At 36.5% G+C, this 15798-nt stretch overlaps 2 protein-coding genes across 2 annotated transcripts; one reads left to right on the forward strand and one right to left on the reverse strand.

Annotated features, from left to right (window-relative positions):
• Window positions 1-120: 120 nt before the first annotated feature.
• Window positions 121-6762, reverse strand: LOC124642229 (NSFL1 cofactor p47). Its single transcript, XM_047180563.1, has 9 exons — window positions 6561-6762; window positions 5790-6012; window positions 3998-4103; window positions 3484-3566; window positions 3075-3130; window positions 2676-2797; window positions 1967-2095; window positions 1286-1412; window positions 121-789 (listed from the first exon to the last, which is right to left on the reverse strand). Exons 1-9 carry the CDS (start codon window positions 6663-6665, stop codon window positions 574-576), a joined length of 1167 nt encoding a protein of 388 aa, XP_047036519.1. The 5' UTR covers window positions 6666-6762; the 3' UTR covers window positions 121-573.
• A 453-nt stretch (window positions 6763-7215) lies between these two features.
• Window positions 7216-10144, forward strand: LOC124642142. Its single transcript, XM_047180453.1, has 2 exons — window positions 7216-7356; window positions 7438-10144. Exon 2 carries the CDS (start codon window positions 7452-7454, stop codon window positions 8955-8957), a length of 1506 nt encoding a protein of 501 aa, XP_047036409.1. The 5' UTR covers window positions 7216-7356; window positions 7438-7451; the 3' UTR covers window positions 8958-10144.
• The last annotated feature ends 5654 nt before the right edge of the window (window positions 10145-15798 follow it).

The raw sequence follows: 15798 nt of genomic DNA on the forward strand, positions 1-15798 counted from the left end.
AAATTATTTTTCATATCCCCTCGTAGATACATCCTTCTTTAAATTACTTTAAAAAAAAACGGATTTACGAATGTAAATGTCTCCATTCTCTCTTCCATATTCCACATTAAAACAAAACCATCATAAAGGAACTTAAAAACTTTATTTATTGACCAATACACTGTTTCACTCGCGAGATCGCGTATAAATAGCCCCAGCGCCCATTTCGTTACGTATAAAAATACGTAAATAGTAAACACACGAACAAAACGGACCAATAGTTTAAACTTTAAAAATCCTAAAAGCCGATCTATAGATGCGTTTTGGAGCGTTCTATCCGTGTGTTCGAATTGCGCTAAACTTTGCGCCCGTGTTGAGATTTTGCGCAAAATATTACAATGTAGATAGAATGTATAAACGTCACTGAATAACTACAGTGCTACAAGAATCTTCAAGTATATTCACAAAACACCAATTCTGCGCTAAAGGACAATATTTGCGCAAAATCTCAACAAAAAAAAACGAGCTAAAAAGTGAAACGTCGTAACGGGCGCTGTTAACCGAGAATGGACCTTATTACATGGTTTTTAAGGTCTATTTGAGCCGTTGGAGGAGGGTGGTATTGAGTATGTCTGCTTGGGCGAGGGTAGCGGCCGGGTCGGCGAGCTCGCGGCTGGGGAACGTGGTTAGAAGGACGAATGCCTGCAGCTGGTACGCGGGTTCGGCGCGGGACACGTAGGCTTGCAAGTCGCCCACTGTGTGCGAGTGGTTGAAACGCCCTGTGAGGCGGCTGCCGTCCGCTAGGCGGAACTGAAATTCAAATCGGGGTCGTCAAGTTTTTGTTACTTAAAAATTGTGTTAAATGATTTTTTTCTAAATGTGTGTTTAAATAAGATGTTATTTAATTGAACTATTTACATTAATTTTAAAAATTTATAGTAAGCGTACACAATAGGTAATAAGTAAGATAATAAGTGTATAATTTTACTATTTCTACTACAATACTTTTTAAGAAAAAAAATATCTGTGGAGACTGTTGTAACTTTTAAAATTATAAATGACTGTTACTTTTGTCTTGGAATTTGTAGGGTAGTTTGAATTGTAAGAATTTATGTATTTTCTAAATGTATCTTAGATATGGATAAACTGGTTAGTCCTGGCCTTAAAGTCTAAAGTCACCAACCCGCACTGAGCAAGCGTGGTGACCCGCATTGATTGAGCGAACGTGTTGATTAACGCTCATTCATTACCCTTGAGAGGTGGCCTGTTCCCCAGCAATGGGATAGCAAAAAGTCTGTAGTAATACCTGTATAGTAGTGACGGGCGCGGCGTCGTCCAGCTTGACGGCCTCCTGCGCGGCGCGCTGGTTGGCGGCGCGGTCGCCCACGTCGCCGCCCACCGGCGCCGTGGCGCCCACTGTCGGCGGCGTGGGGCTGAAAATATCATACATATGTTATTGTACTGTTTTATAAAAGACCGAACGAATCATTGTAATCATGTGATAAAATACCTTATGACTCATTTGCGTTGTCAGACTCTTTTGGCTTCTGACTACCCACCTACATAGGGTGGTGCCTACTAATATTATGTAAAAGTTTGTGAGAATAAATGGATGTATGTTTGACACGCAAAAACGGCTGGACTAGTAGAGATAGGTGATACCCTCGATGATAAAAAGGAGCTTATGTAACACATAGGCTCCTCAACACACCTCGCGGGCGAAGCCGCGGGCGAAGCCGCGGGCGGAAGCCAGTGTATTATATTTACCACACCATTTGCCTACCCCTTTTATACATATAATGCCAGCGGTTTGGGAATCTCTGTACGAACCCTGATAAAAAGTAGCCTATAGCCTTCCTCGATGGGCTCGATGGGAAATGGGCTATCTAACCTAACTTCCTGAGATTAGAGCGTTCAAACAAACAAACTCTTCAGCTTTATAGATTTTAACCACATTATCTGCCTAGCCGTTTGGTATAATATTCACCTGCCGAGCAGATGTCCCTTGCCGGAGAAGGGCTGAGGCTTGGCGATGTGTCGCGGACACTCCTCGTGGCGCCGGTCTTCCAGCGACACGCGAACTTCGCCCGAACCCGACAGCTCAGGGGGAATCTCACTGTACAAATACAAATAATCATATTAAAGATAAATGCTGAACCTAGTTCGCTATCCTAGTTCAGGCACGTAAGACTCGGATATAAGCTTATATTTAAGACTACGTAATTCATCCTGTAATGAAATTTAAATAAAAATATTATGTTATATTATGCTTCTACTGGTAGTTTTTAAGCAGTGCACAAAAAAAATGTGTGGTTCAGAATCAGTAACAGAATAGTTTTTTTTTTTTTTTCCGCGCTAAAATCTTTTGAGCGAGACCCATGCCATTGCTGCCCATGCTGTCGGCAGTTGGTAGTCGTCAGCTGGCTTCCAAACCGTTCCTTAATAAATTACGTTAGTATCGCGTTAACCGGTTTTTTTACCGTTATGACCATAACGTCTATTCACAATGGCACCTTTCCTTATCAATAACTCTTTTTTTTGTCTCATATACCCACACACTCACGAAACGGTGAACTTATATACCCAGTCACTCATGAAACAGTGAAGTTATATACCCAGTCACTCACAAAATGATGAAATCATATACTCACTCACCCTCTACGTATAAATATATAAACATAAATCTACAAACTCACCCTCTACGTATGCAGTTGAGGAAGTCAGCGTGATCAGGGTCTGTGTAGTGACGCAGCGGCCCCGAGTCCACGGTGAAGCCCTCGCGGTACAGGCGTAGGCGAACCGAACGCGGCTGGTCGGTCTGAAAGGGTATTACAATATAAAACACTAGCTTCTGCCTGCGGTTTTACCCGCATCCCGTGGGAACTACTTCCCGTATCGGGATAAAGTATGTACCTATAGCCTATGTTACCCGCAGATAATATAGCTTCATAATGTTGAAAGAATTTTTTAAGTTGGTCTAATAGTTTTTGAGTAATCCGTTACAAACAAACAAAAATAAAAAATATCCTCTTTATAATATTGATATAGATTGCTATGCTAACTGTTATTATGTACTACAACTGTTAAAAACTTACTTGTTGCTGCTGATTGCCGGCAGGTGGAGCTTGTTCGTGATCATCAGCCGTTTGACCTGAAAACATCAGTCAGTACCTATAACAGTCATTATCAAACACAATTTATCTAAAATCAAATCGAAATCATACGGTTTTCTCAAAACAAGTTTGTTTCAACTTTGAAAATTAAAAGTGACGTTTACGTTGTCGTTAAACTAACTAAAATTAGACTTAAAATCAGCACTTTGAACGACACGAAGATACGAAGTAAGCCCCCGAAAGCCCTCCCTTAATTCGCGCATTTTCTATGTATTATTGCTAGGAAGAAAAAGTGTTGGTGTACAGTTCTAGACATCTTTCCTCGCCATTTTATATGAGACATGGAGATGGAGATGATGGTAATAACAATAAAGGTTGATTTTATAGCTACCGAGTCTGTATCCAACACCGCTGAAAGCTGAACGCCCTCGGCTCGTCGAAGATGGTTCGTCCTCAAACACGACTGCACCGCGCCTGTAATACAACAAAAGTTATGTAGAAATAATGCCTATTTTATCAAAGTTGGTAAAGGTCACGCCAAACTTAATGGCGGCTCACAAATTCATAACTACACCATGCTCTCTCCGCCTCCCTCTGAAATATAGAAATGGTTTCTGCGCAGTGACTAGCGGGATTTTCAAAATTAACGATCCGCCATCAAGTTAGGCACGAAATACACATAATTACCGAACTACATGAAAGTACATCTTTGAGAACAGGGCGCAGTAGTTATTTAGTAGCTACAAACGTTTTACATTGATGTCATAAAATATTTTATATGAGATACGATATAAGATGACATGACCTGTGAATTGCTGGGTTGGAGCTGCGCCGTGCCTTGGCATTCAAGTGTGTGTTCAATCCAATTTATCAAAAATGTAATTTGGCTTAATCATATTACTTACTCTCTAACACTCTTGAAAACTTCAGTGACTATGTCCTTTCTCCCCTTCCCCGGTCCTAAGATCTGCTGTCCAGATCGCTCCGAACCACCTGCATAGAAAGCTTGCCCTGAAACAATGAATACGGAAACTATTAGAAACAAATTAACTGAAGAAACAATACAATCTACTGAACTGGTATTTCTGATCTAATCTCACTAACATTATATGCCGGAAGTTTCTATATACTTGTAGATCTTTGTTCCTCTTTCACGTGAAGACTACTGGATGGCTTTGGACGGAGCTTAGCAGTAAAATGGCTTATAATAACGAATAATGACATAGGCTACTTTTTAGGGGAGTACTTTATTTTCTCGGGAAGCCAGTGAAACCGTTGGCAGAAACCAGTTTATGAATACTTAGTACCTAACTTTGTCCTGCCGAGATAAAGACACAATAAAGCGTGGGCGCCGTGCATTAATATCAGGGACTGTTTGCTGTATGCCCCGCAATAACAGTTTGGGTATAAAGTATAAGAAAGATAAGGGAATTCTAGTTCAAAACTGATAACATTCTAAAACAAATTACGCCTATACAGTCTATCTGTAGATGTCGGGGAATTATCGGTCTACGTAAAACAAAGTGTGTCCCGCGGAATAAAGTCGGGGAATTCCCGATATAAACTATAAGAAACTTGGGTGAATTCTAGTTCATAACTGATAATGTTATCAAACAAGTTAGGTCTATACAGTCTATCTGTAGTGATCTCAAGGTATTCACTAGGTGATGTCCTGTGCCACGAACGCCAAACGAGTGATTTTGCAAGAATGCGTGACTTGCAAGAATTCGTGCCTTGCATGATTTTGTGGCTTGCAAGATTTTGTGGCTTTGTAAGACTGCTTACCCATAAATGCAGTTTAACTTCATATTTTTACACGACATCGCGTAATTTGGAAAGGCTTACAGGACATTGAGACCTAGTGAATACCTCTTGTATCTACAACCAACACACTACAAGACAGAATGCACAGACCTGCCTCATTCGCATCAGGAGGCTCCTCCCCTTTCATTCTTGCAATCTCTTTCCTCAACTCACTATTCTGACACAACAATCTCTCCACTTCGACTTTCAGTCTATGCATCTCTTGGGAAAAGTCGGAATTGTTTGATATTCCATCATCAACTGCCTGTGCGTAGGCATCCTTAACAGACAGTTCATGTTCACTCAGGGGAGGAGTTTTGTCTTTGGAACAAGACGCTCGGTCGCCAAAGTACTCATGCATTCTAACTTGTATTCGCTGTGTTAGCCATCGGCAATTTTTTCTTACTGTTTTAAAAAAACCTGTTTTAATTTTTAAGGGATTGGTTTATTGTTTTAATTAGAAATGCCCTAAGATTTTTGAGTCTGATGACTGCCTGTCTATGTGTTTAGCTACATTGGATGGAATGCACTTTTTTGAGAATGCTTTGCACATGCCTCATTGCAATATGATGTCAGTGGCAGAATCATACTGGATCTTGCAAAAAGTATCTTAACCACATTATACATTTGAGAAATAAACCTAATTACCCTTTGCAAAGAAGGTATAGAGTCTTGGATACTAAAGTCTCTACATAGTAGATGACTTAAATCAGGGTTGTCTTCAGATGCTAACCTAACCAAATGTTATAAATTGAACAGAAATGCACTCATGTTTTAATTGAATGATGTAACCAATGTACCAACTCAGATGTCCAAGGAACATTTGACATGCCAATTGAAAACCAGGACAGGATAACTTTGATAAGATTTTATTGTGATGTTCATAAAGCTCACCTTCTTCCTCATCACTGGAGCTCTCTTGCTGCAAAGAGTCTAAGGTCGCAAACTTTGAGCTTGGTGCCTTCTTCTTGTCTTTCTTTTGGGCTGCGAGAGGCGACCCAGGAGGTGACTCCATATCACTGTCTGATAGTGTTGGCAGCGATGAAGCAGCCGCTGCAGGGTTAGCTGGGGCCTCGTCTGCATTACCACCGTGCTCGTAGAAGCTGGATAGGGCTACCTGCGATTTGTTTACAGGTTATTTTTTATGGATAAGTATGCTTTTGCTAGTTGCAAAGAGTGTGTGAGCTGTTTTGTGTTGAGTGATATGCAACTGCTTGTCTGTAAATTTAGGGGATTAGAATAATGTTTAGAAACATTCTAATAAGATTCTTGTTTAGTTCTACATTGGAAAGAAACTAGTTGATGAACTTTAGTTAAAATTGAACAGCCAACAAAGCAATCTCAAATAAGGTGCATTAATTGACCAATACAGAAATCTGGAAAACTTATTGATTATACAGCTCATTACTCATGTAAATGCTACATAAACATAGCTAATGCTTAAATTTAATGCGACGTAACTAATGTGCCTGCATAATGATCTTTGTTTTAAGCATAACAAGAATTTTAACCAATACAGACTGCAAGCCTCAAATTGAGGTCAAAACCAAAACAAAACTAATGAAATTCAATTCAAAAGGGACACTGACATTGCAACCCTGCTGATAAACTGTTAGTATGACGCGAAAAACATCAAAAAGGTGTTAAAACAAGTATTTCACTTACGTCTAGCTGCCAGTTAGATGACTCCAGGAAAAACTTGCTCCGACCCTCGTCGGCGCCAGTAACATCGCAAAACTGTCTCAAAGTCTCTTCCTTATTGGTGGACATATTTAGAATTTATTTTATTTTCTATTCAACTATACAAGACATTCCATGAAAACGCCGATGACTTGCTCGCTTTTGGTTTTATTTTGTTACTTTGGCAGAATTGACATTTGACTAGAGGTGTGACTTCAACCTAATTTATTAATGCTGAATCGATTGATGTATAAAACTAATTTCGAGCAGGTTGATTTTTCTTTCTCTTTCGGATTATGACTGATACTCTTCGGTCTTCTGTATAACCTGCCGAAACGTATACATGGTTTACCACGTATTTATAGCTTAGACAAGGGCTTGCGAGTCTGTTCTTATAGAGAGATTAAGGCTCTTCTCGAAGAACAATATTACTATGCTCCTATATCCTGATAAAGTATGGCATAACCCAGTAATACATAAATGACACAAAGAAAAAGTTTTACATTTTACACTTCGCATTTTATCACATACCGAAAAATTTCACCTCTAACGAATAAAACTAAAGTCGGGATGACCAACATACAGAAAATGAACACAGTAGAATGTCAAGTGTTCAGCAGCAGTCAGTGTCACTGTGACAGTAGTAAGTAGTGGTCGGTCACTGACACTGGTCTATTCATAATTTCTTCATTCATTCATCACAATCATCTGCAATGCTGTGAAATGAATAGCGTAGTTAAAAACTATTATTTTAGTTTTATTTCTGTTCATGAGTGAATAGGTAAGTTATACAACTTTATCCATTGTAAATCTTGTATCTATAGTAAGTCTCCAATTTGTCAAACATACGTAATGCTTCTAGATGCCGGTGAATAAATGAAGACTTCGCGAAAATCAGCAGGGACCACCACAATGAGGAAATATTATCAACTAATACTCGTCATAGTGTGCTTTATGAGTATTGTTACATTACTCATATACCGCCACGAATACTACAGGCTTAGATATGTACTAGAAGTACTGAATTTCTTTGGCAAACCGGGGCTGTCTGAAATCGAGTTCTGCGGCCCCGGGTTTAACGCGACGATGCTGTCCGAAATACTCCGAAACTCGTCGATGGAAATCCGTGAAACGCCGCCACTGTTTCAGCAGATTGACGAAAACTTTTACTCCTATTCATCTTTCTTGAGATCATATCAGAAGTATGATAAGTTGACGCCAATGCATGCCCATAACATTGACACTATAGTGATCGGTAAGGCGCACGTCCCACCGAACTTTCGTTGCAACATCTGGCTGGAGAACACAAACAAACCAAAAGCAGGCCGGTTCACTTACAAAATTGTATCGGAACCCATCAATGATTTCCGCTTATACATCTTCCAGTGTTCACTGAACAAGAATTTGGGTAAACCAAAAGGGATCAGTTTCTACATGAATGATTATAATATCAACCCGATACATGCCCCAATTAACAGAGTTATAGAAGTGAATACTAAGAGAAAGCCTAGAGAGAGTAGCAGCATCAAGTTTGTCAATAACATAGAGCCAGCCATTTGTGTCATACCAAACCAAGTGCCATTGGTGTCCAGGGATTCATTCATAGAATTCCTAGTATTTCATCACATGATGGGTGTTAATTACTTCACAATATATGACAGCATGATATCTGAAGATATTATCCGGAGACTGAACTTACTGCCAACTGATATAACCCAGTGGAACATACAATTCTTTCCGTTGAACTATCCATTTATATTTGCTAAGTCTTATAGTATTGTTAGAGATGCTATTGAGCTTGATTGCTTATTCAGAAATTTTAGATATGATAAAGAGGAAGCTGAAAAAGTAAGTCATGCTATGGTGATGGCATGGGACGAGTTCTTAGCACCAAGAGTACACAATAATGTCAAAGAAATATTCAATGACTTTGACCCAACGAGGAAGTTTAAAACTCTGGAAGTGAAACCTCTTTTGTTTTGTTTGAATCAAGCTGATGATGACAGGACTGAGGAAGGTTACCCTGAGATAATGAAGAAGACACATTACTACATGATGTCTCAAGAATTGAAGTCGGTATATGTGAGGAATTTGGATGCCATGCAGACATTCGAAGATATATTTACTGTCAACTCGACTACTAAGGTGTTGCCAATAGAAATATTGGCTGCACACAAGTATACAGAGTGTAGGGATCCGAAACAATACAATCCTAGTGGAGTTGGGTACAATGAGACACAAATGCAGGTATTCCAACACAAGTTCGAAGGTGCAATGACAAAGTTTGGACAGAATTTAGTTAGCAATAAAATCTATAGGCTGTACAGATCGGGTAAGATTTGGGAGAAGAATACAAACGAATTTGTTAGGGATATGTTATGAATTCAAAAGAATAGTGATGTTGGTTGAATATTATAGTTGGTATTTTATAGGAATGAATTAAATGTATCATGAGAATTGTCTCAACAATGCAAAGCATAATTTCTATAATTAAGACTCGGTAAGCTTGTGATGAAGTATTAAAACAAGTTAGTATGACCTAAATGCCATATTATTTAAATGATTGGTCATACATAGCTTATTTGCAGCATTTCATGAACAAATTGAAATTCTTGTTGGAATTTACTTTTTTAATTGTTGTTGAATTATTCAAGATTAATTGTTAAGTTGAAAAAAAAATTATATATTATACACTATAGCACATGAGCGAGAGTTGAATACAGCTGTCGCGATTTCTAATCCCATTCTTTATCGGCACGGGTTGTAAAATTCAATGCCTGGATAGTCGAATTTTGTTTTTACTTTTTAATTTAGGTAGTTATATTTTACATACAGTTTAGGAATAATCTTTAAAAAATTGTAGCTAAACTACCCTGAATTAAGTCACCTTTTGGAGAGAGACGAAGACGCATCAGTCGGGAGTGGCCATTTTCACAATTATTAATACGTTCTCTAAGAAGTTTGCCATACTCTCATCTTCGTGTAGCCGAGAGACGTCTATTGCTGGACAAAGGCCTCCCCCAAGTTCGCCACTTTGGTCGATCTTGAGCAACCCGCATCCACTGCCCGTCCATCTAGTGGGGGGTCTGCCCACGCTGCGTTTTCCGGGTCGCGGTCGCCACTGGAGAACTTTACTGCCCTAAATATTGTGTATTAGAAAAATAATAATGAGTGGCCTCTCTTCAAAGGGTAGCTTTAGTTAACCACTTCCAGGTAATTTAACAATTTAGGACCTCTTTCAAGATGATGTAGAAGGAACTTAGTGAATTTAGGAATCATATAGAAAATATTGTTAAGATGTGCCTTGATTATAGTGGTGGCTAGATAGGATAATACATACTCAATTTTCCTCCTTAAACCTACGTAATAAGACTGCTTTTTGAATAATAGCAGAATCCTGTACTTCCTTTTGATGTCCCAACAAGTTCTTTTCATCGAAATTATTTTAATATATCTATGTAGATCTCAGAACAAGGTTGCTTAGTTCGGTATTTTTTTTTACTTGAGATTTCTAACTTATTTGAAACGATTGTTTTATTAATTTCCAAAAATAAATATTGTCATTCAAACAGGAAATATTTTCTTTTGTCTTTTAAGTCTTCCTTCTTCTAAAAAGTCGTGGTGGCCTAGTGGGCAAAGAACCAACCTCTCGAGTATGAGGGCGCGGGTTCGATTCCAAGTCAGGCAAGTACCAATGCAACTTTTCTATGTTTGTATGTACTTTCTAAGTATAGCTTAGACACCAAATGACTGTGTTTCGGATGGCACGTTAAACTGTAGGTCCCGGCTGTCATTGAACATCCTTGGCAGTCGTTACGGGTAGTCAGAAGCCAGTAAGTCTGACACCAGTCTAATCAAGGGGTATCGGGTTGCCTGGGTAACTGGGTTGAGGAGGTCAGATAGGCAGTCGCTTCTTGTAAAGCACTGGTACTCAGCTGAATCCGGTTAGACTGGAAGCCGACCCCAACATAGTTGGGAAAAGGCTCGGAGGATGATGTCTTTTAAGTCTTCCATTGTTTATTTTATTCTTCTATTTTTTTTTCTTTGTTTTCAAGAATTATTTTATTTCCTGTATGAAAATAACTATGGTTTTTATTTTAAAGAGTGGATACATAAATAGACCTTAATTATTGCTCGTTAAGGTTTAGATTTCATTGATTATTGGCTATTCCACTTCTTCAGGCGTTCTCTCGCCTATTACCCCGCCATTTTGTTAACTATGCCTATTGCCCACAGTGTTCCCGAATGCTTTCAAACACAGTATCTACTGTATATTAATTAAAATATTAAGAAAATATCACATAGAACTAATAATAAGCACTTCCATATTGTATGTAACCCTTTTTTTTTTTTGTTGTCGCTGGGCTAAAAATGCTATTACGCATCCCCTTCCCGTCGGGGGACGGGAGAGGGGTATGTGGGACTCCCCGGTAAAGACGTTCCCGGTATACCCACTAAAAAGGCCCAGCGGCACTCCGACCTCGCCTGAGTGTAGGGGGTCTGGGAATCTATGGCGTCGTCCCCCACCGGCGATTGCCCGCCTCACGGCAGGCCCCTCATGATATTGTATGTAACCCTAGTCCAATATTATACTAAAATAATATACAATTTTATAACGCACTTGTATTGTTAACTTGTCAATGAAAAAGCAACATTATTGGAGTTTATTTAAAGTTTGTAATTAAAATAAAACCTTGAGTAGATTTCACCATTTCATTTCAGGAAAGAGGTGACATATGATTTCTTAAGACTGAATATAATACAAAGAAATGTTTAAAAAAGTGATTGCTCGAATGTTGACTTGTTGAAATCTACTCAAAATAAATAATTTTAATAAGAGCAGAGTCTTTGCAACGATATATTTGTTTCTTCCAAAGACTGGTTCGTACTAACACTGAGTGTATATTAACATCCACTAACTGCCATTGTTTAAAATAAAATAAAACACATAAATGATACTAGGTAAATGTTTATTTCTGTCATCTATTCTAAATACAAGGCAGGCAACGCCCGCTAATCCTCACAGATCAATTAAAAACACAAGATTAAACTTATAATCAAACACGAACCGCAGTTCGTTACACGAATAAAATATTAATATCACTATAGAAATAAGTACAAGGATTAAAAATGAGCATAATTTGAGCAATACACACAGTATTGTCGTTGCCACAAAATAATAGGAAAAATTAGGAGGGTTTAACTAAAATATAAATATATTTTAAAGCTTACATAATTTTTTTTTAAATATTGCAACGAGCGAACTTAATAGGCTACGGTGTTAAGTACTGGTTTTTATCTCACTAAATAACGTCTCTGGGAATGACGACCATTTGTGACGTCATCGAACAAAATACATGGATTATATAGTGATGGCTTTGTGTTCTACTGTACAACGAAACCCCTTGATAACTAGTAAATAACAGCACATTTAAGACAACATAACGATTTTTCTCTATTTTTGCCGTCAAATGGATAATATTCTACGTAGAAGGTATTGTTCTAAACGTAAACGTGAAAAGCATAGCTGTTAAAAACTGAATTTAATCACTATAGAAGGCACGGACACTTGAGTTCCTGTACATAAGGGCGCAATGCAAACTGCATTGAAAGCTCAAGAATATTAATATTTTAATTTTTTTTTAAACTCTGAAAGTAAATATGCGTATATAACTATTTATATAGGGACCTCTTTAGTATCTTGTGAGCCTAGCAACACTACTTTTTATCTACTAGTTTAGTTGGTGAATGAAAATAAAAACTATTTTAGAGTTACTGCAACTACATTAAGAAAAACATGTTTGAAACACATACGTTAATTATGTATATTGTTGCTGTATATTATATTATTTTGCTCTCGCAAATACCGCATGCTAGGCTCACATATTTTAGTTTAAAGAGGTCAAAATATATGTATAATATTTTTTCAACATTTTGATCATAGAATAATTCTGTATTAGACGAAATAACGGTTTCAATAGATCGCTAATAAAATAAGCCCCGTTCTGTATCCAGTTAATTATCTAAATGCAATATTATGCTTATGTCTATAATAGCAAAATACTCAATGAATAAGATAAACTTTATATTCTATTTAAGGAACAATAATTATTTAAATGCATCGTTTTCTGGCCATTGGAATGCGATTGTATTAAAAAGCGTATAATTTGATTGAATATTAGTAGAAAATATCAATGGCCTTAATAAGCATTTTTTGTAAAATAAAGCGCAGTGAGTAGCTTGCGGTCTCACTAGAGTAAACATGATTGGTTCATGTACTCGTTCAGAAAAATATAACATTATTTATTTATTGTCATGATGTTTTGAAGTCGAAGCCTCCGGCAGAACGCCGACGATATACACAAATTATAATAAAAAGTAGTAAACTCTAAATCCAATTAAAAACATCTTTTTAAACTACTAATTTAAAATTGCCATATACTTCTCTTAATTCATTAAACATTTTTGTATCGAATAATATTTATGCATAATTTTATTGCAATTTGAAGATTTCCCGATAGACACCTAACTCCAGTGATCGGTCAATAAGATATATCTTAAGTTTAATATGTTCAAACATCAACGTCAATATATATACACACAGTATGAAAAGGTATTCCTAAACAAGAAAATAGATTTAAAATATCACCTTGTCTAAAGACTAAATAGTAAAAAGGATTACAGTAAATGCACGAAAAATAGTTACATAGTCTTATGAGTTTTTTTTTAAATAACAACAGTATTCTAAATGAGCTAAACAACTGTTGTGTGCGGATATCATACGTTTTTGACAAATTAATATATTACAAAGAAGTTTTTTGTCCGTCGGAGTTGATTGGCAGAAGTTATATAATGAGCTTTTGTCACTTTCTGAGCTAGGAAAATTGTTCCTGACGGGGTACCCCGACCGCACATTATATTGTTCTTATTGGATTATTGCCGCAAAACGCATAGACAGCGTTCCAACGAATGAAACCTTTAAACACACAATAGCTGCACACAAACCTAGAATAAATTGTAGCAGCCGAACCAACAGACCAGCGAATATATTTGGTGAGAGAAAATCAACTTTAATCAGTTACTTTAAAGTCGAATTTCGGGGGGAAGGGAAGTATGTCTGTTCAATTCGGCTGGCAGACTAGCAATTGAATGTTTTTAAATAAAAGGCTTAGTACCGCACTTATTCCTTCCTTCTTTATACACAACTTTGATGCAGCCTTATAGCACTCGAAGCTAAGCTCATTATCTGTTACCAAACAGACAAGCATTTACACTATAATCGTTAGCCTTTACAAACAATTGCCACTCCGAAACTTTAATTACAAGTACATAATATTCGGATAACATTCTATTACATATAATAGTAAATACGCCAACATATATACAGTTAACAGTAATTATTAAAACGTATTTGCTTATAAAATGTAACAATTACATTACTATTGAAAATATATATGAATTTGTTTTGAAACGGCGTGCGTCGAGATAATATTGTTTGAGTGGAGAAATAGAATTTTTATTTTTCTGTGCATAGACTTACTTAGGGTCAGACAAAGAGACCACTCTTCTAGACAAAAAAAATGCAATTTTGAACTGCAAAGGACTAATTAAGATCAAAATTGTTTACCAACGAATGTCCAGAGCACATATTTTATATTATTAGATATACATAGTTATATAGTATATGAATTAAAAGTAGTGTCCACTCTCTAGATCCCAGTAAGTCTATGTTTTCAGTGCTATTTGAGTCGTATAAGGTCTTGCTCCCCATACAACACGAAACAGTAAATACCGAGTAACAAGTGATTCAAAAAGTTAAATGTATGTAAAATGTCCCATAACAAACAATTTTTATAATTTCAAACATTTTTTTATTCCTAGCGTTGCAAACATTTACCAATATTGGGAAAAAATATTTATCCTTTTTTTTTAATCAGTTATTTGACAATTATTTGAATTTGGAATACTGATGACCCGCCATATTGGTAAATGTTGCCAACATATACATATATCAATGTATGATTTCAACAACAAGAATTTTCATTTACTTTCCAAAACTTCTAATATAACAATTTCTATCGTTTACCTATAGACCGCTAAGTGTAGACATTGTTCTACAGTTAAAACCTTAAATTATAGTTCGGCCATTCAGAGAATGCGTTCCTGACACGTCGCGATTGAACTGACGACGTAACTTTGCAATGGCGTTGCAGTTACGATAAAAATATTTTTGCTGGTTGTTTACCGTTTTAACAATTGAGGAGCATTAAAACAACATTATTATATCAATAATCAATGAATGTTATTACGTCGTCAGTTCAATCGCGACGTGTCAGGAACGCATTCTCTGAATGGCCGAACTATAGTTTCCTTTTTATTTATAAATTGGTAATCGAATAGACTCTAATCGATTAGTAGCTGACTTTATTCTTTATTGAATAAAATTTCCATATTGGCTGTATAACACAAGCTTTTATTCGGATCAATTCGACTAAGTATCGAAAAAAACAATGTCTGTGTTTCGAAATCGACTAACAATCTATAAGTAAAAGGACACTCGAATAAATTTAATTATCTTTGTTCTATTGGTTATAATATACATTTCGTTACATATTCTACAGCAACGGCTTATTACAGTAGCCGTCACTAAAGTTAGCTCTCAGATCTTCTTTATTTTGAACTTTGACACAAAGTAGAATTGTCTTATTATCGTCTAAGTACATTTTCGCGCGAACGCATAGTCCGTTTTCACGTTAGTATCATTTTATACGCACACTTTTTAGTCGATTCTTATCGATCAATCAATGTAATCGACTAAACTCGTCACAAATATTTTTGTTATTAAGTATACATGTGGAGTTTATTTATTTATTATCTAATTATTTTAAGTTTCACCTCACTCGACCTTCCTATTCAGTATAAATAATTTAAATAAAAAGGAACAGTGTAAATAGATGCCTCAGTACAAAAGTTGCGGTTAAAATACTGTTGCAGTAAAATAGGCTTTAATAGTGTTAAAATAGAGATCATAATCGTTAAAATGGAATGTGTGATAATTTATTCAAGCTCATATTGTTTGTACTTGGTAATCAATGTGTTTGTTATTTGTAGAAATATAATATAGCTGCCGTTAAATGCCAAATTACTTCAATTTTATATAATTATTTTGATTTTATAAGTTTCAAGAATAAAAATAGTAAAATATTTTAGTGATAATTATTTT

The sequence above is a fragment of the Helicoverpa zea genome, chromosome 24 (assembly GCF_022581195.2).
Source record: "Helicoverpa zea isolate HzStark_Cry1AcR chromosome 24, ilHelZeax1.1, whole genome shotgun sequence".
NCBI lineage: Eukaryota > Metazoa > Arthropoda > Insecta > Lepidoptera > Noctuidae > Helicoverpa > Helicoverpa zea.

Coding starts and splice junctions, on each gene's coding strand:
- LOC124642142 (XM_047180453.1), top strand. CDS start 7,452: ATGAAGACTTCGCGAAAATCAGCAGGGACCACCACAATGAGGAAATAT.
- LOC124642229 (XM_047180563.1), bottom strand. CDS start 6,665: ATGTCCACCAATAAGGAAGAGACTTTGAGACAGTTTTGCGATGTTACT. Junction 2,096..2,675: donor CTCAACTGCATACGTAGAGG/GTGAGTTTGTAG, acceptor GTATTTGTACAG/TGAGATTCCCCCTGAGCTGT. Junction 1,413..1,966: donor AAGGGACATCTGCTCGGCAG/GTGAATATTATA, acceptor TGATATTTTCAG/CCCCACGCCGCCGACAGTGG.